The sequence below is a fragment of the Maylandia zebra genome, linkage group LG13 (genome assembly GCF_041146795.1).
Source record: "Maylandia zebra isolate NMK-2024a linkage group LG13, Mzebra_GT3a, whole genome shotgun sequence".
In the NCBI taxonomy this organism is placed as follows: domain Eukaryota; kingdom Metazoa; phylum Chordata; class Actinopteri; order Cichliformes; family Cichlidae; genus Maylandia; species Maylandia zebra.
In genome coordinates this window covers 1,696,638-1,722,559 of record NC_135179.1, presented here as the reverse complement: position 1 = coordinate 1,722,559, position 25,922 = coordinate 1,696,638, and the positions used below count along the sequence as shown (strand labels likewise).

Genomic DNA, 25,922 nt, shown 5'->3' with positions numbered 1-25,922 from the left:
AGGTAGTGCAACGATAGACAAATAGTTGCGGGACGGCACTGTGTAGCGTTTGTCTAGGGTAGGGCTGGGTATCGTCACTGATTTCTAGAATCGATTCAATGCCGATTCACAAGGTCCCGAATCGATTTGTTCCACGATTCGATTTAATTCGATTTGAATCTTGGAAATTTTGACAGCCAGAAATATTATAATTCAGATCAGTACATTTACATATTTTTGTATCTATAAAAAGGAAGCTGACACACGCAAGACTTTATCCAAGGTGTGAGCATCACAGCAGAGGCCTTTGTGTCAAAGTAGCTGAAGATAAAACACAGAAAAACATGAAGGTGATTTTCCTGGCCTGGATTTTATAAAAATATTCTGCAGCACATCAAAAACAAAAGAAAACCATTAATCAACACATGAACATCACCTCTGACGTTACAGAGGTTTTTATTAGACACACGGCTAAGCGTTTTGCATTTTGCATAATTTTAAAAAGTTTAAATTTGTTCAGTATTGAACGGCAGAAATTAGGTTTTCTTTTTGGAAGTATATAAAACGGAAAAAAAAAACGTCGGCCGACAGCGCTGTATACAACGTAGTCTTGTGCATAACAAGCAAGCGAATAATGAAGAAAACAGATTTTTAGACGGGAAACTGTTCTTGAAGTTGAAGTACAGAGAGAGAGAGCTGTGCATCGTGGTCGAAGCAAAACAGCAAAAGTCAGAGTGAATACATGACGATGTTTATGTGAAGCGTAGTTTGGATCTTCTTTTGCTGCTGATTCGGTCAATATTGTTTGGAGAGAGATCAAACTAACAGCTTTAGAATCAGCGCATAAAGGTCGTGAACACAAAGCGCCGACCCGCCGACAGATGGTCTGTATTTATATAGCGCTTTTCTAGTCCCTAAGGACCCCAAAGCGCTTTACATATCCAGTCATCCACCCATTCACACACTGGTGATGGCAGCTACATTGTAGCCACAGCCACCCTGGGGCGCACTGACAGAGGTGAGGCTGCCAGACACTGGCGCCACCAGGCCCAGATCAGAATCAGCGAGCTGTCGGCTTCCAGCCCCGACTGTGAGAAAGGCGACATCTAACTGATTCTGATCCGCGGGTTTTGTCTTTGTGCAGAATCCGTGTTCCTGCTCTCATTTACTGTCTTAGCTGTTTGGTGGTTGTTGAAATTTTGTGAGATTTCACCAGAAATTCTGGCATTTTGGGCAAAATAAATTTATATTAAAAAATCGATTCAGGATTTTAATGAATCAATTTTAAGTTATCCAAGCCAGAATCGATTTTAATCGATAAATCGATTATAAAAACCCACCCCTAGTCTAGGGTGTTGATCATTTTCCTAAATCCCTCGTTTTGCACAGTGTTGATGGGAGCCATATCTTTGGTCAGGTGATAAGTGATAGCCTCCGTAATTTCTTTGAGTTCGACGGGTATAGGGAAGCGCTGTATAAGGTTCCCGTTATTGATGTTTGGGTGGTTGACCGGGACGGATTTTCTCCTGTCACTTTCTCGTCATCCCTGACGTGCTCTCCATTGTTTTTTTCCTGCTAATTTTAGCATCACACAGCACAGCTTCTGTATCACGTGGTATAAGGCTCCGCCCTTGTCATTTGTTGAGCAGGAAGAGTGAGCGCTTGTTTTCATGCAGAGTACGTCCCGGATCAAAATGCGGTACAATCGTCGTCTTTTTTTTTTTTTTTTTTTTTTTTTTTTTTTAATCGTTGTCATTTGGAAATGAGATCGCACATAAGTATGAATCGAGATCGCGATTTTCTAACGATTAATCATGCAGCCCTAGTGGTGACCATGGTGGCCATTTAGAAGTCGGCCATCTTGGATAACTTTTGTTTTTCCAATAGGAAGAGGGTCATGTGACACATCAAACTTATTGGTAATGTCACAAGAAAAACAATGGTGTGCTTGGTTTGAGTCCGACCCCTCTGTCTCGATCCCTTGCTCTGCTGTTTTTAACCAGTTTGAGCCTGTGACTCTTTCTTATTTAGAGGATGTGGTCGGCCACCTGAGGCCCACTGGTTCCCCAAATGATCCTGTCCCACCACAATTTTTTAAGGAGATTTTCCTAGCATAGTCCAGGCTGTTCTTACTGTTATGAACAGCAGTTTAATATCTGGTGTAGTCCCTGCTAATTTAAAGCATGCAGCAGTAGACGTAGAGCTTTTTATTGTCATTGTGCAATTTCTTGCACAGCGAAATTGGGTAGCTGAACCACAAAGGTGCTAAAGTAAGAAGAAGAGAAACCAATATACAACGAAGGCGGAAAATAAATAAATAGTACAACCCTTGCTTAAGAAACCTGTCCTGGACCACACTGTGTTGGCTAACTACAGGCCTCTCTCTAAGTTGTCCTTTATGTCTAAAAATTGTACATTGCCAATTGATGGATTTTTTTTTAAAGGAGAATGGTGTCCTAGAGGTCTTCCAATCAGGTTTTAAAAACGTTCATAGCACGGAGTCAGCACTCTTAAAGGATTTTAATGATATCCTCCTTTCCTGTGACTCTGGTAATCATGTTGTTCTTGTCTTTCTTGACCTAACAGCTGCCTTTGACACTGTAGACCACTGTAGCATTTTACTGTCTCGCTTGCACCATCTTGCAGGCATTCGTGGTACTGCCTTGAAATGGTTTAGGTCTTATCTTTCTGACAGAACTTTTAGTGTTAACCTTTCAGGGTATGAGTCCTCCTCTGCTGCCTTTCAGTCTGGGGTCCCGCAGGGCTCAATTTTAGGACCTCTGCTTTTTTTCATTATATTTACAGCCCCTGGGAACCATCCTCAGAAGGCATGGAATATCCTTCCACTGCTATTAAGCCACTTCTAGCATCTCTAGAAGACATTAAATCTTGGATGTCCCTAAACTTTCTAAGATGTAATTCAAGCAAAACTGAGGTGATTCTGTTTGGTCTCAGTGGACCTTGTGAACCCTCGTCTATTGATTTGAGACCCCTGGCAGAGTATTTTAAACCTGTTGTTACTAACCTGGGTTTTAAGATGGACAGTGATTTTAAATTAGACAGTCAAATTAGGGCTACGGTCAAGTCCAGTTTTTATTATTTAAGGCGTTTGGCAAAGATAAGACCTGTTTTATCCAGGCCGCATTTTGAAACAGTAATCCATGCTTTTATTCCATCTCGTTTGGATTACTGTAATGTGCTGTATTGTGGAGTTAGTCAGCGTCTTCTCTCTCGTCTGCAGCTGGTCCAAAATGCTGCTGCATGACTTTTAACCAGAACTCGTACAAGAGAGCACATAACTCCCATCATCGCCTCACTCCATTGGCTGCCTGTATATCTTAGAGTTCATTTTAAAATTCTCATGTTTGTTTTTAAATGCTTAAACGGTCTTGCCCCAACTTACCTCTCTGAGCTTCTGCATCCTTACTCACCCCCAGGTCTCTCAGGTCAGCTGACAAGCTGCTCCTGGAGGTACCCAGGTCCAAGAGGAAGCTCAGAGGGGGCGGGGCCTTCTCTGCCCCAGCACATTAGAGAGGCCCCCTCACTGTCCACTTTTAAAACGCATCTTAAAACCCATTTTTACTCCTTGGCTTATGACACAGTCTGACCCTGATTTTATTGTTTTAAATGTCATTTTAATTTTTTTAATTTTTATTATTTTTCTTATTCTTTAACATGTTCAATGTATCATGTTTGGCATGTCAAGTGTTCAGCTGATCTGAAAGTGCTATATAAATAAATTGCTTGCTTGCTTAATGCTGTGAATACTTTCAGAATAAAAGCACTCTGAGTACACGGAGCTGCATCCACATTTCGTGCTCTTATTTTTGAGTTAGAAACTGCACTCGGATCAGCGTGAACCTGAGCCTGCTTCTGACCCGCTCTCTGCTGTGTTCAGGTGTACTGGAACTCCCTGTCCAGGACTTACTGGGTCCACTGGCACATGGTGGAGATCCTGGGGAGCGGCAGCAGCAGTCAGGCTGAGAAGGAGACACAGGAGAAGGCCTCCTCGCTGACAGAGACGCTCAAACTCTCAGCAGGTAAGAGCCGAGCACCGTCCGCTGCTCCTTTGCTTTCCTCCGCAGTCTGAGCACGTCTCTTCTTCTCTCAGTGAGCCAGACCTTCTTCTCGAAGCCTCCCGGCGGTCTCTACTCTCTACCCTACCTGTCCGAGGGTCTGAACACGGAGCCGGTCACTCTGAGCAGAGCCGAGTGGTGGGAGATCCTCTTCTTCATCAAGAAACTGGAGCCGAAGCAGCAGCAGGAGGTCAACGGCGTCCTGCTGCAGAGCCTCGACGACCAGGTAGGAGACCCCTTCGTCTTTGAGGTTTAAAGTCAGAGCGCGGGGAGGCGGATCATTGCGGTGAGAGGATCTGACCGTCAGCTGCCTGTGACGTAAGAGTGCCGCTAAATCACCTGATGTCCTTTGATAAGAGTCGCTGCGCGAGAAGCTGAAACTTTCTCTGAAAATAAAAATCAGTCTGCAGAGTTTATCGCAGCGACGGTGAGCGAGGGCGCCTCCCAGTCACATGGTACAACCTGAGCCTGAGGGCGGGATGGCGGCCGCCTGGCTTGTCTGCGGTGAAATGTGATCCGGGTTTGTGGTTTGAAAAGCCTGATTGTCACCACGTCTGTCCTCAGGAGGCGGAGCTGGACGACTCGTCTCTCATCGGCCTGTCGGTGCCCGGAGACGTGGCCAAGAAGCTGCTGCACTACCTGAAGCAGAAGCTGCCGTCGTCGTGCCTCGGCGACCTGCTGTGCTCCCACGCCTTCACCAAACATTACCTGAAGAGAGGCGGAGCCAGCCTAGAGGACGAAGAGCTGCTGGGTAAGAAAACAAACAACACGCCTCTCGTAAGGCGCGTCCTCGACACACCCTTGTCTCACTGTGCTCGTTTGTGCGTCTCTGCAGCTGAAAGCTCGTCCGGGCTGGGTGGAGGTGGCGGAGGAGGGCAGGGCTTCTCGTCTGCCTCGACCTCCTCGTCCTCAGCGATGGGCTCCGTCTCCAAAAAGGCCAAGAAAGAGCTTCCTGTGGATTCTGGCTGCTGCAACTCGGAGACGGAGAGTGACCTACCCACAGAGGACGTCAGCAAATACCCCGACGACCTGGAGGACAAGATGAAAGGTGGGGGCGGGGCCTGTTCCAGACTTGGTTCAGGTATCGGAGCGAGCTGTTACTCACCTGTGTTCTCTTCCTGCAGTGTTTAACAACCCACGGGTGCAAGGCAAGAAGACTGTGCTGGAGAAGCTGGGGGAGGTGGTGGACGTCCTGAAGAAGGGCGGGTCGGGCTCAGACCACACCCAGCAGCTCGCCGCCGTCCTCTTCCTCACCCGGCTGGTGGAGGGGACGCAGGAGAAGAACGCCACGAGGAGTGACTCGGCCCAGACTGTACGGTGAGACACCGCCAAGCGGTTTCCTGTGTCGTCCCGATGTTAACCTTCACCCTCGGTATGTGGGCGGAGTCTCGTCACAAACGCGGTCAGATTACCTTATTTCTTTGTGGCGTTACCGTAAAAACTTGACCTGCTGCGCTGGCGGGCGCCGGTTGTGATAGTGTTTGGCAGGAAGTAGAAGGTGACGGCGTGTTACTCTCATAGGGACAAAGTGCTGAAGCTGCTGGTGGAGCTGCTCGGCTCCGCCTCCAAAGACGTGGTCGTCAGCACGCTCCGATTGACCCACCTCCTCATGCTCAAGTATGAGTGGAGGGTCTCCTTCGCCACCGAGGGTGGGGTCAAAGCCATCCTGTCCTGCATGCAGGAGTTCTCGGGCGTGGTGCATGTGCAGCAGCTGGCGCTGGCGGTGAGAAAACTTCTGGTCATTGCTCATCTGCCGCTTTGCTGTGAAATGATTCCTGACTGGCTCCTCCCCCTCTCAGACTCTGAAGGTCATCACGGGCGCCAGTAAACATGACCTGCGCAGCGTAGGCAGCAGCCCGCCGCTCTCAGAGTCAGGCACCCAGATGATGCTGGAGATCTTTGCCAGCATCGGCTCGGCCACGCCCGAGGGCTCCAGAGGCCTGCTGGACGCCATTCCGGCCGCCATCGACCTCATGCTGACCACAAAAGGGTGAGTGACTTTTGGCTCGGCGAGTACAGTTAACGCCGTGTGCTCGCCGCTCTGACACTGCCTTCTTTGTGCAGCTGCGTGCCGTCGGTGAGGAACGGGCTACTCGTCATCATCATGCTCATCTCCAACCACAAGAGCCTCGCGGAGCAGCTGGTCGCCTGCGACGTCACCAGCGTCCTGAAGAAGTGTCTGAGTCTGTCCCGCGCCGAGACCATGCTCGCCATCATTGCGCTCAACCACATCTCCATGGTGCACAAGCTGGAGAGCAAAGGTATGCACGCTTTGATCACTCCCGCCAAAGTCCATTCAGATTTGTGCTAATTTTAACTCGTGCTTGTTAACCTGCGCGCTCAGAGAGCCGCGAGCAGCTCGACTTCAAGGACACGGAGCTGCAGATGCTGGTCGTCAGTCTGAAGGAGATGACGGCCACCAAGGAGGTGATCCAGACGCTGGAGCAGCTGCTGTGTGACGACGCCTCACAGCTGGAGGAGGAGCGCAGCCAGGTGATGTGACGCACGCATGAGCACACGTGCACGCGCCGCAGGTGTGTTTTCTAACCCCGGGTCTCGTCTCCGTGCAGGTGACTCACAGTCGGGACACCTACCAGGACCTTGTCCGTCTGATTGAGCAGCACCGAGGCGATCGGGCCGTCCAGCTGTCCATCCTCAGGTATGCTGACCTCTGACCCTGCTCACCTTGATGATGAGTGATCAAAATGCTGCGTTCAGGTGCAACAGGTGCTGGTAAAGGGGTGTGCACTCCCACCGCCGCCACACGTTTATAGCTCAGTCACGTTGTGCAGCTTCTTCCTGAGTGGATGTAATATGTTTAATATTGATGAGGATGCTCTTGTCTGATTGGCTCTTTACGCTCCCGCAGGATCCTGAACAAGTTCCTGGACAACTACCAGGAGGACGTGCTGCCGTGGCACGAGAGCATCGAGCCCTGCCTGTCCTCCATGACGGCCTTCATCAATGACAGAGAGGTCAGCTAGCTCCAAGCGCGCTCACAGGTAAAGCTGCCAACATCCGCTAACCTCCCGCTTCCTCCCGCAGGTGGTGCAGCTCTTCATCCGCTTCCTGTACCGGCTGGCGTCTCTGAACAAAGACTACGCCGTGGTCATGTGCCGCCTGGGGACCAAGGAGGCGCTGGTGAAGGCACTGGACAAGCACAGCACCAACCTGCTGCTGGTCACCGAGCTCCGAGACCTCATCACCGACTGCGAGAAGTACGCCAGCCTCTACAAGAAGATGACCACCAGCGTCCTCGCAGGATGCATCCAGGTACACGGGGGTGGGGCTTCTGTCACCTGGAGACGACCCTCGCTCGGTTGAAAGCAAACGTAAAGATTCAAACGCAAACATTCGTCTTTGGCTCTCAGCGAAGGCGGTCGCACTTTTCTCCTCCTCCTCTCCCTTAGCTTCCCTGCTTAGCCTCTTGTGTCCTTGTCTAGTCTCGTGTTTTTTGTGTTACTTTTCCCTGGAACACTCTCACAGTCTGTTCTCTAAAACCTAAAAGAAGAATTATGGCTTGGATCAACTGTCTCTGAATGCAATCGACACCCCTTCGCAACGTGAAGTCTGGGCTCGGGTGAGCCTGACTGCTGAAGATATCTACCTATTCGGAACCATGGTAACAGGGTTCTGGCTGATCGGAGCTGGCTTGGCCCTGACTTATCGAAGAATTAAGGAAGCGGAACCGGCTGTTCAAACCCCCACAAGGCTGCCCGCTGGGATTGAAATGATGGGAGAGGCGTGAGTTTCTCAAAATGGGCTCATTGAGTCAGCACGGAGAAGATCTTGGAGCTTACGGCTGCCGTGAACACTCAGAATAAGATCTCTGAGTGGAAAACTGGATTACATCTGGAGGGGCTCGCTCGAACAACACCTTTGAGCGATCGATCACATCTTGGGGAAGTGCACTGCGGTCGTGAGTTCTCAGAACCTGCTCTTTGAGCAAAAACAACGACAACATCACAGAACGTAAGTTTGGATACCATCATAGAAAGCTCGCGGCGCTCCAACGGGAGATAGAGAGACCAGTGTCGGACTGTAGAACTGCTTTGAAATTCATATGAGCTGTTCGCTGTTCTGAGCTGTGTTGAAGGACACTGTCTCAGCTGAACTCTGGACACACACACACACACACACACACACACACTGATAAGCACACACTCATCTCCCCTCCTTTTCCAAACGCCTTCGATGCTTGTCTCCTACCAGGGAAGATGGCGGTCGACTGGACCAGCGCAGACATGCTGCAGGACCGGATGCGCTGCCTACACCGGCTCTCTCTTACCCTTTACCCGCCCCTGTTGCTTGTCTTGTGTTTCTATGGTGTATTGATAGTCATGTGCTTTTTGTGCTGAGGTGTTTTTTCTGTTATCAAACTGTTCTCCCACTAGGAGCTCAGTCTGAGTAGTTTTTTTTCTCCTCCTCTTACCTCATGTTATGTATTTTCGTTGTTTTTTTCCTATCAGCCTACCTTTCTGACATGTCTCCCCAGTGTGATGTTTGTGTAAAGTTGGTCAGAAGGTTCCTTTGTAAGTGCGCATGCGCCATTAGCGTGCTGCCTGCTGTAACCCTAATTTCCTTCGGGATTAATAAAGTATTCTGATTCTAAAGTAACGTCTTCCCGTTTCCTGTCAGATGGTGCTGGGGCAGATCGAGGAGCACCGCCGCAGCCACCAGCCAATCAACATTCCCTTCTTCGACGTGTTTCTCAGGAATCTGTGCCAAGGTTGGTTAAATCCTGACGTTTCACCGCAAAACAAAAGAATAGTGAACGTCCAATCCTGGTCGAGTGTTAGGCGTGGCAGCCACCCGCCGCCGTGCGAAACGGGCGTAGCTCGCTCTAGACTGGCGTCTCAGTAACCAATGAGCATGCAGTGTGACAGTCAGAGCCGCCCCCTCAGTGTTCACTGTAGGTTGGAGAACAGATGTCCATCTTTTATATACAGTGTGTGTTATTGTTGGTGCAGATTTAAATCCAGCCCTGAGTGTCACAGGTGGAGGTGGCATCAGGTGGTGTGTTTCCTCAGAGGCTGCTGATAATCGGCGTCGCTCTGGTTTCACAGCTCGCTGAGCTCCGTGAGCAGAGCCGCTTCACGCTGCCCTCGGGTGGTGCTTTTCTACCTTAGATCTGCAGTGGGAGGGGCTGTTGGCGCACTGGGGGAGGTGTGCTTCTAACTGTCTGTGCTGCGTCCAGGGTCCAGCGTGGAGCTGAAGGAGGACAAATGCTGGGAGAAGGTGGAGGTGTCGTCCAATCACCATCGAGCGAACAAGCTGACCGACAAGAACCCGAAAACCTACTGGGAGTCCAACGGCTGCACCGGCTCGCACTTCATCAACATCTTCATGCACAGAGGCGTCATCATCAGGTAGGCGGGGCCCCAGCTCCTCGCTGTCTACTCCCGCCACTCGGGTAACGCTGACACCTGACAGTCTGTGTCTCCGCTCAGGCAACTCGCTATCCTGGTGGCCAGCGAGGACTCGAGCTACATGCCGGCCCGGATTCTGGTCCTGGGGGGAGACGAGCCCACCAACATCAACACGGAGCTCAACACGGTGAGTGCGAGTCTCCATACAATTCGTGCTGCGCTCGCTCCAAGCGTTCCCTCACCTGTCCCGTCTGCGTCTCCGCAGGTGAACGTGCCGCCGTCGGCCAGCCGCGTGGTTCTGCTGGAGAACATGACCCGGTTTTGGCCCATCGTCCAGATCAGGGTCAAGCGGTGCCAGCAGGTCAGACCAAGTTCACGTCAGCTTCCTTTAGCTTCCCGTCCTCTCGCTGACCCCTCCCTCTCTGTCACAGGGCGGTATCGACACCCGCGTCCACGGCTTCGAGGTTCTCGGTCCGAAGCCGACGTTCTGGCCCGTTTTCAAGGAGCAGCTGTGCTGCCGGACCTACCTGTTCTACAGCACCAAGGCCCACACCTGGTGTCAGGAGGTGATGGAGGACAAGACGCAGTTGTTGCAGCTCTTCAACAAGTATGAATACTGCATACAGAGTACTGCCGCTCTCTAGCATGTACAAGTACTGCAGGAAATACTGTTAAAATGACGTGACAGTACTGTAAAGTACGGCGTGTCAGAAAGCAAAGATGCAGGAAACGTTAGAGCACAAAGTTTTACATGCAAACCGTTCACGTGTACTCAGACTGTGGGCGTGTCCAATGACAGTCCAGCTCGCTGTGAGCGTGTCTGCGCAACCACGAGAAACTCGCCAAGCCGCTCTAACGGCGTTTCAGTCGTGACGGTGAACGGCTGCAGTACAAATACTCACTGAAAATATTGTTAGAGTACTAGTAAATACTCTATTACTGCATCTAGTCAAGTACAAGTATCTGGAAAAGTGTGTGTGTGTGTGTGTGTGTGTGTGTGTGTGTGTGTGTGTGTGTGTAGACTGAACAGCGCTCTAAGACATGAGCAGATGTTCGCCGATCGTTTCCTGTCGGACGCAGAGGCGGCCGAAGCCCTGGGTCGAACCTGCTGGGAGGCTCTGATCACCCCCATCGTTCACAGCATCACAGGTACACACACACACACACACACACACACACACACACACACACACACACACACACACGTGTCTTCATGAATATATCTGTTGTGGTTTTTGTGTGTAGTTGTTCACGTTGTCTTGCTGTATTATGTATTTTGAGGTTCGTTTTCTGTGTTTGTTGATTTGATCGAAGCGTTTGGATTCGTGTCTGTAGAAACATGGTTTCCTGTCTCGTTACAGCCGCAGGTCGTCCTCGTTGATTAGATTATTAATTCTTGAATTCTGATGTTTTATTTTATGACCTCGTTAAAGCGGCCCGATGTCTGTGTGTTCCCAGAATCCTCTGCGTGCAGCCCTCTGTCCTGGTTGCTCAGTGAATATCTGGATAACTCGGAGGCGCCTCGCCGCTGTAAGAGTCGGGCCACCATCTTTAACTCCCGAGTGAGGCGGCTCACGCACCTGCTGGTCCACGTGGACACGAGCCGAGTGGACGGCGAGGAGCTCAAACCGCCCGTCAAATCCAGTGAGTCGGAGCATGTTCGTGGCTTTTATTGTGATAGCTTCCTCGTGTTTTTCCTGTCGGGTTTGTCTGATCCTGGGATTAAAGTGCATTAGTTTGTCTTTAGGTGTCAGTGGTGGTCGGGGTCAGAGGATCTTTGATGATACAAACAGGAAGTTCTGTTTTAGGAGCAATGTGTGTTTAAAAGCTGACCTTTGACCCTTTGTGGATGTTAATAACTTAAAGGAGTTTATTTTGTCTCCAGAAGGTCTCAACAGAAGCAAAGAGCTGAAGAGTAAGTAAGAGCAAAGTTCAGAGGCCACGTCTGTTCCAGGGTCCAGCTGCGCTCCTCCTCCCTCCTCCTCTCTGAGCCAATCAGGTCGAGCGTTCTTATCTGACCTCGGCCGCAGTCTCAGATCTGCCATCCTGTCTGAGTCTGGCGTCGTCACGGTGACTGTGAGGACAGTTTAAGTGACCTCACAGTGAGGGCGATGATGGCTGCTTGATGTCAGCCGTGCTTCACACTCACCTGTGACTCCAAAAAAACAGCTGGGCTTGAAGGTCCAAGGGGTCAAAGTGCACGTCAGGGTCGGCACGAGTCGGACCGATCTCACTTTTCTTCCCGCCGTTGAAACAAAAGCAAAACACAAGCTCGTCCGCCATCTCCGGGTTGGACCGTAATGCCGTCGTATTTCATCCTGAACAAAAGAAAATGCAGACTCAACCTGACGACTTCTGAGGGTGACCACCCGCCATTCAGACCACGGGGACGCCGTCGCAGGTCGTTCATGGGGAGAGTTTAAAAAGATTTCAGTCTCCATAAAAACGGTGATCTCGTGTCGTCCTTTTGGTTATCATTGTCGGCATTCAAACATCCCACAGAGCTGATGATTGGGCGGAGCTTAAACCTCTGGGGTCGATGGACACCTCGGTGCATCAAAATCACATGACCAATTTAAGACGACACAGTTACAAGATGCAGCGACTCTGAGTCTCAATTTCAACTTGGGTCGAAAGTAGAGCTGGGCGATTTTTTTCATATCACGATATGTTTTTTTCATTTCAGGCGATAACGATATCTATCACGATATCAGCCAAATAACTATATTTGTAAGATTTAAATGTGCCGTTGCTCACAAGTAAAATGTGAAATAATCAGCAGCTTGTTTTTATTTAAATATTTATTTCCCATAATAAGTTCAACAGGGTAGATGTACTTAAGGAACACGAGACTTTTTCAGATAAATAAAGGCAAATATTGCAAACTACACAAAAGACAGCCGCTAAAGCGTTTAAGTTTCAAAACAGAACAAACAAAACAGACTAAACTGTCAATTCCACTTAGAAACAAAATATTAATTCTAAAAATAAATCTTAGTTTGTTTTACAGAAGAACAGACAAAACTGACTAACTTTTGTCAATATCAAATAAACTGAGAACTAAAAGGAAATTCTCAATCTCTCCTTGTTGTATAGCTGAGCTTTTCAAACAGTTTTAACAGTTACTTTAGTCTGACAAAAGCCGAATGACGAATCAGCGCTTCCAGTCAGAGACTGAGCTGCACCGCTTTATTGTATTTCCAGACTTGCTTTCGGCACATTTACAGTGCAGCTGCTCTGTTTGACTTGAAATAGCAGAAATACCTTCACACTACGGAGCTTCTGTGGCTCTTCCGTTGGACAATCTCTCCGGCGTTGGAACCATCATCTGTTTTCTCTTCGGTAACCTTCGGTCACGCTCGGTTGATTTCTCTAGTCGGCACACTCATTTCCTCCATCACCCGGCGGCACGGCGGCTGGCTGCTTCCCAAACAAATACACGTGTGCGGCTTGGCACTTGTGCTGTACGTAACAAGTCACGTGACGCTGTGATTGGTTCGGCTCTGCGCTACTTAATTTGGATTGGCTGTTCTTCTTTCTTTCTTTTTTTTCCTGGTTTGATCCCGCAGCGAAGCTGATGGTTTCACGCTGGTTTCTTAGTGTTTCAGGGTGTTCGTGATGGTTTTAAGACGTTCAGGATGTCAGCAGTTTGAGCTCCTGTTGGCACCTGAGTGACTCTGAGCAGGTGTAGGTGAGCGTCTGAGGTAAAACGGGTCGGTTTGTCTTCAGCACCGGCGTGCGTTTTGAGCAACAGCACCAATCCGATGTGTTTATACATCTGATGGGTCAGATGTGTTTATGCGTATCTGAAACATCAACCTTGATCTGAAAAATAAATGCCACAGATTCGTTGTGCACAGTGATGCGGTCGGTGTGAACAGCCGTGTTACGAATAGATAAAATATTTGCATTGAATTTACACGTCTGCTGTTTAAAACCTCACAAAGGAAACATCAAAGACTCGCCTGTTCCTGTTTGTCCGTCAGATCAGAACATACTGAGAGGAGGTGAAGCTTGTTGTTTGTGAGTCGGATTTAAAGTGAACCCTTCGGTTTTTAAACGGTGGTGTGGCGCTCTGTTTTGGTGCAGTACCCCCTCCTCACCAGCAGAGGCAACTAAAACGTGCCTGAGAGGGCGGCGGCGCTGCAGTCGGACCCTGTTAGTTTGGTTTTTACGCTTTGACATTTCATGCGTCCACATGAGGGCAGGAAGCTGGTGTCGCCCCCTGCTGGCTGCTGACACAAGTTTGTAGCTGCTGATGCTGGGGGAGGAGTCTGACAGGCAGCCCAAAAGCACCCGTTTTTGTTAGAAATGCCTCCAGCAGGCGGCGCCCGGCGACCTTCCTCGTCCTCATCTGAACCGACTGAAACATTCGGCTTCCTTCAGACGCGCCCGTCCTCCATCTCGTTTTCCTTCAGTTGGGCCGCTCTTTGTTTACTTCCTGTTCCCATCGCAGTCCCTGACGCGGTTTCTTTTCAGTGGGAAAAGAAGGACCGACGCTCGGCTTCACTTTTCGTTTGTGGCTGTCGCGCTCTCATCTCACCTCCCCGTCACTCATCGCCGGCGAGCGTGCGCTCCCCAAATCCGACGTCTGAAATGTCGTCTTCTTGCAGATGGTAAAGAAGGAAAGAACAAAGAGGCATCCGCAGCCGCCTCCACCTCCTCCTCCTCATCGTCCTCAGCCAAACCCAAAGTGAAGAGCAGCAGCAGCATCGCGGGCATCGCCCTCTGTTGGCAGGGAGTGGTACAACGCCAGGTGAGTCAGCTGTTCAGTGTTGTTTCCTGTTTGAGGGTTTAGATGCTAATGAGCTAAACATGACTCCTTCCCCTCAGGTGAAGAAGTTCCTGGAGGCGAGCTGCACTCTGCCGGACTTCGTGGAGCGATATCGGCGGCTCTACCTTCGGCTGAAGAACGCCATGGAGGAGCTGTTTGGCCAGCAGACCGCCTTCGTCCTTGCCCTGCGGCACGGTTTCTCCACCGCCCTGTTGCAGCTCTCCATCCTCAGAGCTATGCACGTGAGTGCCTGCGCCGCTGCGCGTCCGTCCAAGCTCTCGTGTTCTCGGTGCACGGTGTGACGTTGTTGTGTTTGCTGCACGCAGGTGAGCGAGCGCTTCGCTCAGTACATCGATCAGATGATCCAGGCGAGCGGCATGGCATCCGGCTGTGTGGAGACTCTGGAGCGGCTGCAGCAGTTTCTGGAGCCGATGCTCTTCCTGTCAGGCCTGGAGCTCGCCAGCACCTTCGAGCACTTCTACAGGTGCGATCACACGAGCGCCGTGCTGCGCCGAGCCTCCCGCGTCTCTAACGCTCACAGTCTCTCGCTCTGTGCAGGTACTATCTGGGCGACCGGCTGCTGGCTCAGGGGAACGTGTGGCTGGAGCACGCCGTGGCGGAGCAGATCGGCAGTTGCTTCCCGAGCCGCTTCCCACAGCAGATGCTGAAGAACCTGAGCGAGTCGTCCGAGCTGCAGCAGGAGTTCCACCTGTACCGGCTGCAGCAGCTGGACCGCAGCTTGCAGGAGCACGACCAGGTTGCATGTCTGCTCCGCCCCCAGGTACCCATCGCCGCCTGCAGGGTCTCATTGTGTGTCCTTGTTTCTGCAGGTGATGGAGGAGGAGTGGGCGGAGTTGGAGGAGGAGGCGGAGGTCCAGGTCCTGGTTCTGTCGCCGCGCTGCTGGGCCGTCTCTTCACTCTGCTACCTGGACGAGCCGGCGAAGCACCTCCCCCTGGAGCTCTGCTCCTACCTGAACCAGTTCACCCAGTTCTACACCCACAGTGAGCACCTCCACCCACATCAGCACCCCTATTTCCAACAGCAACCAGTATTACCTCACGCTAACTGACGGATATTACTTCCTGTCTGCAGGTCAGTCCATATACGGTCTGTGCCACTCCAAGCCTCGGCGGCTGCAGTGGACGTGGCTCGGGCACGCCGAGCTGCAGTTCGGCGGCTGGACGCTGCACGTCTCTACGCTGCAGATGTTCATGCTGCTGCAGTTCAACAGCCAGCAGGTAGGTCCTCGTGGTCTCGCTGCCCGCCGCGTTTGTGGCATTGGAGGAGTGAGTGCGTAGTTTGATGTACGTGTGATGTTTGTGTTTCTGTGCGTCTGCAGGAGGTTCGAGTTGACGCTCTGCTGCAGGCAAGCAGCCTCTCCGCCACCGTGCTGCTGCACGCTCTGCTGCCTCTCATTGGCGAGGGCGGGCCGCTGACCTGCAGCCACCCAGACGACCCCACCCGAGGTCAGACCCGCCTCACAAACGCACACGTGTGTCAGCACCGCTGTCCGTCTTTTCTGACTTTGCATCTCTTTGCATCAGGTGTGCTGCAGCTGAACGAGCAGGTGGCGTCTCGCAGCCAGGAGGGCGCGCCGGCGTCCGTGTGGCTGCTGCCCAAACAGACGTATCTGAACGTGGACGAGGACGCGGCGGGCACACTGGAGAGGAAGAGGAACTACATCTACTGCCTGATCGTCCACATCATGAAGCAGGAGAAGGAGATGCATATCGACAACCTCGTCTTCAAGGTCAGAGGTTGCCTGCCTCCTTCAAAATAAAAGCCCGTGGTGGCATGTCAAGGCTCTGACCTGCGCCGCTCTCTTTCAGGTGCTGGACTCGTGTCAGAAGCAGGAGGCGTCGCGCTCGCCGGGCTCGGGCCGTTTCAGCTGCAGCACCAGCGATGTCCTGTCCTGCATCATGCACGTCATCAGCAAGGGCTGCATCCGCCGCAACGACGAGAACCCGCACATTGTGGAGTTCGTCCCCGAGGACCCGTCCACGCCGCAGAAGGGCCAGGCCCAGTTCTCCTTCAGCCGGGCCGACATCGGGAAGGACGCCACCTCCAACAGCCGGGCCGACATCAGGTGTGACCGCGACCTCTGACTTCACACGTGGGTTCAGTCTGTCAGTCTCAGCTAAGCCACGCCCTGCTTAGCCAGGAGAGCGCTTTGTTTTACAGACGGCGTTTCTGAACCAGAAGAATTCTCATTTCTTCTTCTTTGACTTTATTTTATTCACTCACGTCAGCTTTTTTTTTTTAAATAGCACTTTGTCTTTATTATCATCCAATAGGAATGCAGTTGTAGAAAAGGGCGGTGCTGGGGCCTGCGGCGGTCTGCCAGCCTCAAACGAGGCCACAGACTCGAATGGGCTGTAAATTTCGATTGATTTTGATCGGCTCGACGTTTATCTGATCGGCCGATCGATCAGAAATCGGACGTCTGTGAAACGAAGCTGCTGAAACAGATCAGACACGATGTTGTAAATATTGTTTGACCTTTGACATCTTTGACATCTGTTCACATCACACCGAAGCCGAACTCGACTTTAAGGAGAAGAAGAAAATGAAGTTTAAACGCTGATTTTGTTTGTTCTGATTTAAAATGCTGATTGACGAGCAAACCTTTGACAAATAAACTGATGAGGATCAAACTGAGCTGCAGTGATTCTTCAGAGCTCGTCTCTGTGCGTACAAGTCATCGTTGGATTAAAGAGGACGTGAAACGCTACACGCAGGCCCACGGAGCCCTCAGGCTCTCACAGCTGTAACGCTGGCTGTGAACCTGGGTTTAAAAACAGGCGTAGCGCCATCTTCTGTCAGGTTGGCGCATGACGTTGTGTGGTTGGCACATTATGATGTCAAACCTTTTAAGCTTTGTCTTGAAGCTGTTATTTCTTCAACCCAGGTTCACAGACAGTTGCACCTGCGTCAGTGTCTGAGGGCGGGGCTCCGTGGGGTAAATGAGGCTTTGCGTGTAGCGCTTCACGTCCACGTTAAACTGTGAGGGTATCAGGACCTGAGCTGCTCTCCTGCAGCGGCTGGTTTCAGCTGTTTATCAGCTGCACGTGTTCCGGTCCGGCCCTTACGGTTGACAGCGCCGCGAATGAGAGAGGCGGCAGAATGAAACGATGGACAGACGCGGCTGCTGTCAGACCGTGGGTCATTTCCACGTTCCTCTGACTATGAGAGTCGGTGAGGGTGATAACAATGAGACAAAACATGTCAGGACCAGAAACTGAATAATGAGTGTGAGGAGCGCACATGCTGATTACAGGTATTACACTCACTGCCATGCAGTCGGTGGAGGCGCACACTCCTGTCCCAGCACAGGTTACACAAACAGTCGTACTCTTTACAAGGGAGCCATCAGAGACGGAGACTTTCAAAAGAACGTAAACCTTCACAAACGCCTTTACTTTTTTAAACAGTGTAAGTTTGACTGGTCTGCAGGGGGCGCTGTCTCGGTGCCATCTGTTAAATGGTCTGGAGCTGGAGGCGTTTTGCTTCTTACGTTTGTTAGTCATTCAACGAAATGACTCCCAGTTTTCTTCACTGTGAAATAAAAACTGAACTAAGATTGAATGTTAAACACCGATGTGAGCGAGGTGCAATACCACTGTGTGCCACAGGAGGGGGCAGTGAGTCAGTGTTACCTGTATTAAACCAGGTGAGTTTTCAAAGTAAAAGCACCAGTTTGGAGAGTCTTAAACTGATACATTAACTAAAAAATAATCGTATTCATTGATTATCAAAGAGTCCTCCTGCAGCGTGTGAGTGTTTCAGGTGTTTGTGTGTTGCAGTCTGGTGCCTGTGCCGCGGCAGTTCGAGGATGGCGTTCTTGATACCGTTCTTTTCTCGATGGGTCGCACGATGACGCAGGATGAAGTTCGTCAGCTGATGCAGAGGACGGTTCAACAGGTGAGATGCTGCATAGGCGTATGTGAGGTCAGAGGTTCATGAGGCGTAGTCTCCACCCCCTCAGGTGCGTTAGATGACCTCTCTGTCCTCTCAGGTTGCGGGGACGCTGAGTCTGGACCTGGACCGGGCCGAGCACCTCCTCATTCACTGTAAGTGGAACGTGGACTTGGTGGTGCAGCGGTACACCGACGACCCTGACGCCATCATCGTGGCTGCCGGACTCAAGTTCCTGAACCCTCAGACGCCGCCGAGCCCCGCCTCCACCTGCCCAGTGTGCCTGAGCCCGTGGAGCTGCGGCATGGAGCTGGTGCCTTCGCTGAGCTGCATGCACTACTGCTGCAGGGTCAGCGCCGCTCTCAGTTCTTGATGTTTGCCGTGGGCGTGGCGTGAGTCTGACTGTGTGTGTGTGTGTGTGTGTGTGTGTGTCGTGCAGTCGTGCTGGCAGGAGTACCTGACGGCGAGGATCGAGCAGAACCTGATCATGAACTGCAACTGTCCAATCACAGACTGCCAGGCTCAGCCCACCTCCCAGTTCTTCCTCAGCGTCCTCACTGACAAGGACACCATCGCCAAGGTAACACACCACCTGACCACCCTCAGGTTTGCCTGTCCCGTCTATGGGTGTTAAGCTCCTCCTTCTCCGCAGTATGAGAATGCCCTGCTGAGAGGCTACGTGGAGTGCTGCTCCAACCTGACGTGGTGCACCAACCCTCAGGGCTGCGATCAGATCCTCTGCAAGGAGAACACGGGCAGCATGGCGACCTGCTCAAAGTGCTGCTGGTCCTCCTGCTTCAGCTGCAACTTCCCTGAGGTCAGAGGTCACCTTACATGCTTTCAGTTTATAGGTGAAGCTGTAGTTCCCACGGGAACCTTGTTTTACCACAGATGGATAAAAAGATTACCTAAACCTGCATTCTGCCTAGTGTCAAGCAGGGGGCAACTCCCCTGACGTCTGATTGGCTAAAGTCTCCTGGTCACCTGATCTGGTCCTTCCAGGTCTAACTGAATAAAACATGAAGATTATGCAGAGCATCCTTGTTGGCAGATGCTTTGTCAGTCAAATCCCGTTAGCCAATGAGTGAGCGGCTCCATAGTCAGGTGACCTTCTTGCTCATCGCACCAAACGAAGCACAGAAACCAGTGGGTGCATGTCCATCTTCTCTATACAGTCTGTGTGTTGTAGTCGCAGCACCTGGGTTTCGGGTGACCGCTGCTGCGTTAAACCGTTTAAAGGCCAGGTATGTAAACATGCGACCGCTCCCCCCACCCCTCCTGCAGGCACACTACCCAGCGAGCTGCAGTCACATGTCCCAGTGGATGGACGACGGCGGTTACTACGAAGGGATGAGCATGGAGGCTCAGAGCAAACACCTCGCCAAGCTAATCTCCAAACGCTGCCCGAGCTGCCAGGCTCAGATCGAGAAGAACGAAGGCTGCCTGCAGTACGAACGCACACAGACACACACACACACACACACAGACACGCACACGCACAGACGTGCTGGTAACGGTGATGTCGATGACCTCTCTCCTCAGTATGACCTGTGCCAAATGTAACCATGGCTTCTGCTGGCGCTGCCTGAAACCATGGAAACCAACACACAAAGATTACTACAACTGCTCTGCCATGGTTGGTCCACATGCTGTCATGTGACTACACAAGTCAGCCAATCAGAACGGCAAACGGTGTGTTAAAGGTGTTATCTGTCTGCAGGTGAGTAAAGCGGCGCGGCAGGAGAAGAAGTTCCAGGATTACAACGAGAGATGCACCTTCCACCATCAGGCCAAGGTATGACTACAGACCATCAAAGAGCACCGCTGTGGCCCGCTACAGGCCGTGCAGTCAGTACAAAGAGCGCATAAGTATAAATTTGTCAATGCGATAACTCAAGGTGATGTAGGCGCTTCAAATGAACCCCACACCTGCATCTGCTGAAACCCCCGGCCCAGCTCAGGGGTCGGGGGTCTGAAAATACTGTGGATAGCTCCAGGCTAAGGCTGCCGCTGTATTTAATCACACAGTGACGTAGCTGACAGACCGGGTGGTGTCTGTGTGTGTGTCTGCAGGACTTTGCCATCAACCTGGAGAACAAAGTGTCGTCCATCAATGAGGCTCTGCAGATGAAGTCTCTGACCTTCGTCATCGACGCCTGTAAAGTCCTCGCTCAGGCTCGGAAGGTATCGTCCCCGTCGTCTTCCTCCTCCTCAGCCGCTCCCGCTGAGGTCGGAGCGTGTCCTTACCGTGCCCTCCGCTCTGTCTGCAGGTGCTGGCCTACTCCTGCGTGTACAGCTACTACAACCAGGAGACGGAGAAGATGGACGTGATGGAGCAGCAGACCGAGGCTCTGGACTTGCATACCAACGCTCTGCAGATCCTGCTGGGTGAGGCTCCCATCCTCTGATCCTCGTCAGGCCTGTGTGAACTGGTCTCACTGGTGTGTCTGCTGGTTTTCTCTCCTCAGAGGAGACTTTGCTGCAGTGCACTGACCTGGCCTCGTGCGTGCGGCTGCTGAAACCCGAACACCTGAACACTGGACTCGAGCTGATCCGCCGCATCCAGGAGCGCCTCCTCGCCATCCTCCAGCACTCCACCCAGGTACTCGCTCCAGAACCAGTTCGGTCTATGTGAGACCGAGCTGGTGAGCCGACGAGCGTTACGGCTCTGATGACAGAACTGGGAATGCGCCTCAGCCCACATCACAGAGCCGATTCCTCTGACAGGCTTAGATGATCCTGCAGGGGGCGGAGTGAAAATCCATGCACGCTGTAAAAAGTTAGCTCTGCACGTTTTCAGTCTTTGACATTAAATCCAACGCTTTAAAAAGATCTCGCCACGGCGGTGGCTCAGCGTGTTTGGTGCTGCAGATTTGTTGACACTTCCTGCGGTGGCGTTTACATGTGAAGAACGGCGCAGGCAAAGTCGCTTCACTCTGAACTTTTTATTTCTGAGGCAGACGCGTTCACTACTCTCAGAAAATACACGGCCCGTAAACCATGGACAGCGTTTACTGTCAGAGCTGTGACGGCGAGCTCCGCCTCCACGCGCTGTCGTGTCATGACCACATTAGTCAGCAGCCTCAGTCAACGATAAAACCTATCAAAATAAAAGCTTCTTTAGCTGTTTCTTCAGAGGGCGCTGCTCTGACCTCCTGACAAAATGCGATGGGATGTTCTGTGATGTCATCGCTGCACTGCTTCCTGTTTCTGTCTCCAGGACTTCCGTGTTGGATACCAGTCCAAGGGCAGCCAGGAACCAGAGTCCACTCAGTCCTCCAACCTGTCCAACCACGCCGACGCCAACAAAGTGTGAGTAACGCCTCCTGCAACGTAAAGCGAGGTTGAAGGTGCGTACTGAGCATGTGCACACACTGACGCGCTCTCTCTCTCTCTCACGCAGGTCCAAGTCGGACCGGGCGTCCCACTCCGGAGACTCTGACAACAACAACTACACGGGCGAGGAGGGCGGCGACGAAGCAGAGGATGACGATGACGAGTACGATGAAGAGTACGTCCCAGAGTGGCACGAGGACTACGACGAGGACGACATCGACGAGGACGACTTCTTCTCCGACGACGACGAGTCCGAGAACCTGGAGAGGGACTTCAGCCCCTTCGACTGACTCGGGTTTAAGAGCCTGAGGGCGACCCAGGTGCGGCCGTGACCCCGCACCCTCTGCACCGCCATCCAACGCCACCTCAGGATGTCTGCGAGGGCGCTGGGACAGACGTCCTCCTTCATCTCGAACACAGCTGCACCCGCTTTCTCACTTCTGTATCTCACTTCCTGTATTTGCATTCAGAGTACGGAAGCAGGCGAGGGTCAAAATCAGGAACGAGCTCTGAGTTTAAAAAAAAGATTTTTACGTCCTGACGTGACCACTTCCTGTTTGTTCGCTCTTTAAAACTAGAACGAGCCCGTTTGGATTAGTTCAAAGGTCTTTGTTTTAATTTGGTTAACCCCAGTTTAACTTGTGCTGACTTAAACCAGTTTAAACCAGTTCACGCTGGTTTTCCTTTTTCTCCTCCCTTCAGAAAAATAGTTCACGTGATATTTTTACGACTTCTGATTGGAGCTTCCGGCTCTGATTTTGGTTTGTTTTCCGGCCGGCCTCGGTCCTGCTTCCGCACCTGAATCATATGTTTGTTTTCCTGAGGAGTAAAGGTGAGAAACCGGACGGCGCCCCGGAGTCGGACTGCCGGTCCGGCTCTCGCTCGTCCTCCTCATCGCGTTCTGCCTTCGGTTCTGCGTTTGACGGACGTTGCCTTCGTTAGTGAGTGAAGAAACTCACTTCCTGTCTCCGTGTTTGGAGGTTTTTATGTGTTCTGAGAGTCTGCGGTTTCTATGCATCTGAAAAAATCGATGCTGATGGTTCTGATGGGTCGAGCAGAACTGATCTCTAATGTATCACTGCAATAAACGAGCGATCGCTTCTCATTTGCTAAGCAAAGACTGTCCCCTGCTCCGTTTGACGCTGTTGGACGACTTCCTGCCCTGCGGGATTCTGGGATGTCGCCTGAGCTCCAGTTTTGCTGTAATTTTGAGAGATCTTATATTCATATTATTGATGTTCTGAGATGCTTTTCTGGTTTCTTTATTGGAGTCGAGCGACTTCCGCTAGCAAAACTAAATAAAAGCTTTTTCTGCTACTCTTCAGTTACTTTCAAATGTAATTAGATTACATGCCAACTGTGTCTTCAGTGTATTTTTTTTTTTGGGGGGGGATGGGGGAGATTCAGGCAGTTGTACTTTAACCTCAAAGCTTGTCAGTCTTTAGTGTTGTGAGGACACCAAGGATCCTCCCACATCACGCAGAGAGAATGTAAGAGTAAAATCTCATGATACAGGTTTCACCTGTGAGGTCGTGACTTCCTCAGGTCGTCCACTAACCACAAGATCCACATCCCAGTTTCCTGGGGTGCGGTACAAGGTGAGAGAGAGGGTTAGGATACTTGGCACTCCCACTGTTATTCTGTAATTATTTTTTGTTCCATTCTTGTTTTGTACCCATCAGCAATTCTGCTGTATTTGCACCCTAATATATGAGAACGGAGGAAAACTTACATAAGTCTGTTTCGTGGAACGTTACTAAAGTAATAAATGCATGAACTAGTTTTTCAGCGTCACTCTGAGACAGGATATTTCTAACTTTAGAGATGTTGCACAAATGGAAGAACGCAGTCTTACATATTTGTTTAATATGTGCGTTGAAGGACATGTCCTGGTCAAACATGACTCCAAGGTTCCTCACAGTGTTACTGGAGGCCAAGGTAATGCCATCCAGAGTAAGAATCTGGTTAGATACCATATTTGTAAGCTTTTCAGGGCCGAGTACAATAACCTCAGTTTGATCTGAATTAAGAAGCAGAAAGTTAGCGGCCATCCAGGTCTTTATGTCTTTAAGACATTCCTGCAGTTTAACTCATTGGTGTGTGTTATCTGGCTTCATGGACAGATAGAGCTGGGTGTCATCTGCATAGCAGTGTAAATGTATGCTATGTCTTCTAATGATGCTGCCTAAGGGAAGCATGTATAATGTAAACAGAATTGGTCCTAGCACTGAACCCTGTGGAACTCCATAATTAACCTCAGTGTGTGAAGAGGACTCTCCATTTACATGCACAAACTGGAGTCCGATATCAATCAATCAAGGCTTTATTCACCACGTGCAGGTTGCTCTGCAGTGAAATAGGACACCCCCCCCCACACACACACACACACCTTACACAGACATCACATGGGGATACAGGTTGGAGATTGGTAGCGTTACAGAAAGAAAACACTGAAATGTACACTACAATAGGAAAGTACAAGAGGAAAAAAAAGAGACCTCATGCTGGGCTCCTGGGAGGACAGCATGAGAACAGGAAACAAAAAAACTCCTCTACACAAAAAGCACATAAATGTCCACAGCACAACATTATGGAACACATGACAAGCCACAGGGTCGGGTGGGGGGTGAGGAGTCATCCGAAGCAAACACAGCAGCCATCCTGCCCAGCGCTACCATTCCAGCGCAGGCTCAGACCTGCCGTGTTCCCAGGAGGGCACAAGCATCGAAGGCGTTTGGAAAGGGAGGGGGGATGAGTGTGTGCATATCAGTGTGTGTGTGTCCAGAGTTCAGCTGAGACAGTGTCCTCCTCCCTGCCAGGCTAAGTAAACAGTCTTCCAGCCAACCCAGGTGGCCTTGCATGGAATGGGAAGGAACAGACTAAACACAGTCGTTATCAGGGTGTTGTTGTTCAGCTCCAGCCTTGAGACCGCAGCTGGCGCTGAGAGGGTCTCCGCATGAAGTGATGGTGCTTTTTACTTTAGTGCGAACAACTCATATGAATTTCAAAGCAGTTCTACAGTCCAACACTGGTCTCTCTATCTCCCGTTGGAGCGCCGCGAGCTTCGCCATACTTGCGTTCTGTGATGTTGTCATTTCTTGTGCTCAAGGAGCCGATTCTGAGAACTCACGGCAGTGAGCCTCCCCGAGATGTCATCCAGTCTGCGCTCAGAGATCTTATTCTGAGTGTTCACGGCAGCCGTAAGCTCCAAGATCTTCTCCGTGCTGACTCAATGAGCCCATTTTGAGAAACTCACGCCTCTCCCATCATTTCAATCCCAGCGGGCAGCCTTGTGGGGGTTTGAACAGCCGGTTCCGCTTCCTTAATTCTTCGATAAGTCAGGGCCAAGCCAGCTCCAATCAGCCAGAACCCTGTTACCATGGTTCCGAATAGGTAGATATCTTCAGCAGTCAGGCTCACCCGAGCCCAAACTTCTCGTTGAGAAAGGGGTGTCGATTGCATTCAGAGACCAGTTGATCCAAGCCATAATTCTTCTTTTAGGTTTTAGAGAACAGACTGTGAGAGTGTTCCAGGGAAAAGTAATACAAAAAACACGAGACTAGACAAGGACACAAGAGGCTAAGCAGGGAAGCTAAGGGAGAGGAGGAGGAGAAAAGTGCGACCGCCTTCGTCAAGAGCAAGAGCAGAAGATATGATACAAACCACTGCAGAAGAAGCCAAACCTGGACCTGGCACTTCACACAAATTATACACCTATTTCAAAACCTTTGATGGCTAAAATATAAGAAAAGCTTGTTGAGACACAATTTAGGAAAGTTGGAGAAGCACAACATTCTTGATAACTCTCAATCTGCCTTTACAAAGTTGCATTAAACTGAAGAGCTCTAGTTAAAGTCACAAACAACCTTTTGCAGGGTGTCTCCTCAGTCCTTCTTTTGCTGGACCTTAGCTCAGCCTTCAATAACTTTAATCATCAAATGTTAATCCACAAATGAAACCACATGATCAGGATGTCTGGATTTCCAGATTTTTGAAGCTTAACGCAGAAAACACAGTCTGTAATTATTGTCCAGAATATCTGAGGTCTTTTCTCGTCCACTGTAAAGGCTAATGCTCTGAATATTGGCTTCACTCTTTGAAATATCTGACCCAGTCTCCATCCATTCTCTTCTGCTTATCCTTGTCACAGTTTGGAGGGGGGGGAACTGGAACCTATCCCAGCGACCATAGGACGAGAAGCAGGGTACACCTTTGACAGGTCATAGGTGACCTCATGTCATACTGTGTATGGTTGTGTGTGTGACAAATAAAATTTGAATTTGAATAAGGTTTCTGAGTTCATGTTTGTTGTTTTACTTGATTGTGGTCATATGACTGTGTTTTATTAATGCCTTTAAAAGACACTTTAAATATACATTACTTATTTAATCACTCTTGCAAAAATGTTTCAGATTTAATTTACTAACATAATTTCTTAATATTCTGTATCTGTTAAATTGAGAGCGTGTCCA

The 25,922-nt window shown here is 50.6% G+C and overlaps 1 protein-coding gene across 4 annotated transcripts in view; it reads left to right on the top strand.

The window, feature by feature from the left end:
• The window catches only part of cul9 (cullin 9), a 28,655-nt gene extending 5,888 nt beyond the window's left edge, over positions 1 to 22,767 (top strand). For 2 of the 4 annotated variants that reach the window (XM_004575304.6, XM_004575308.6), the window contains exons 5-45: positions 3,878 to 4,019; positions 4,091 to 4,281; positions 4,620 to 4,806; positions 4,891 to 5,103; positions 5,180 to 5,372; positions 5,577 to 5,778; positions 5,855 to 6,045; positions 6,120 to 6,316; positions 6,400 to 6,548; positions 6,626 to 6,714; positions 6,925 to 7,030; positions 7,101 to 7,328; positions 8,694 to 8,784; positions 9,253 to 9,424; positions 9,506 to 9,611; positions 9,690 to 9,785; positions 9,856 to 10,031; positions 10,446 to 10,573; positions 10,883 to 11,068; positions 11,310 to 11,339; positions 14,038 to 14,180; positions 14,258 to 14,440; positions 14,525 to 14,682; positions 14,757 to 14,955; positions 15,029 to 15,200; positions 15,292 to 15,437; positions 15,539 to 15,665; positions 15,744 to 15,949; positions 16,029 to 16,285; positions 18,003 to 18,120; positions 18,215 to 18,463; positions 18,554 to 18,694; positions 18,767 to 18,931; positions 19,399 to 19,562; positions 19,657 to 19,750; positions 19,835 to 19,909; positions 20,188 to 20,298; positions 20,385 to 20,502; positions 20,583 to 20,716; positions 21,335 to 21,426; positions 21,518 to 22,767. In XM_004575304.6, coding sequence (XP_004575361.2) covers positions 3,878 to 4,019; positions 4,091 to 4,281; positions 4,620 to 4,806; positions 4,891 to 5,103; positions 5,180 to 5,372; positions 5,577 to 5,778; positions 5,855 to 6,045; positions 6,120 to 6,316; positions 6,400 to 6,548; positions 6,626 to 6,714; positions 6,925 to 7,030; positions 7,101 to 7,328; positions 8,694 to 8,784; positions 9,253 to 9,424; positions 9,506 to 9,611; positions 9,690 to 9,785; positions 9,856 to 10,031; positions 10,446 to 10,573; positions 10,883 to 11,068; positions 11,310 to 11,339; positions 14,038 to 14,180; positions 14,258 to 14,440; positions 14,525 to 14,682; positions 14,757 to 14,955; positions 15,029 to 15,200; positions 15,292 to 15,437; positions 15,539 to 15,665; positions 15,744 to 15,949; positions 16,029 to 16,285; positions 18,003 to 18,120; positions 18,215 to 18,463; positions 18,554 to 18,694; positions 18,767 to 18,931; positions 19,399 to 19,562; positions 19,657 to 19,750; positions 19,835 to 19,909; positions 20,188 to 20,298; positions 20,385 to 20,502; positions 20,583 to 20,716; positions 21,335 to 21,426; positions 21,518 to 21,740 — 6,348 coding nt within the window. In that variant the 3' untranslated portion in view covers positions 21,741 to 22,767. The remainder of the gene's footprint in view (positions 1 to 3,877; positions 4,020 to 4,090; positions 4,282 to 4,619; positions 4,807 to 4,890; positions 5,104 to 5,179; positions 5,373 to 5,576; positions 5,779 to 5,854; positions 6,046 to 6,119; positions 6,317 to 6,399; positions 6,549 to 6,625; positions 6,715 to 6,924; positions 7,031 to 7,100; positions 7,329 to 8,693; positions 8,785 to 9,252; positions 9,425 to 9,505; positions 9,612 to 9,689; positions 9,786 to 9,855; positions 10,032 to 10,445; positions 10,574 to 10,882; positions 11,069 to 11,309; positions 11,340 to 14,037; positions 14,181 to 14,257; positions 14,441 to 14,524; positions 14,683 to 14,756; positions 14,956 to 15,028; positions 15,201 to 15,291; positions 15,438 to 15,538; positions 15,666 to 15,743; positions 15,950 to 16,028; positions 16,286 to 18,002; positions 18,121 to 18,214; positions 18,464 to 18,553; positions 18,695 to 18,766; positions 18,932 to 19,398; positions 19,563 to 19,656; positions 19,751 to 19,834; positions 19,910 to 20,187; positions 20,299 to 20,384; positions 20,503 to 20,582; positions 20,717 to 21,334; positions 21,427 to 21,517) is intronic. The other 2 variants (XM_004575305.6, XM_004575306.6) reach the window with 2 other exon arrangements.
• Positions 22,768 to 25,922: the final 3,155 nt, after the last annotated feature.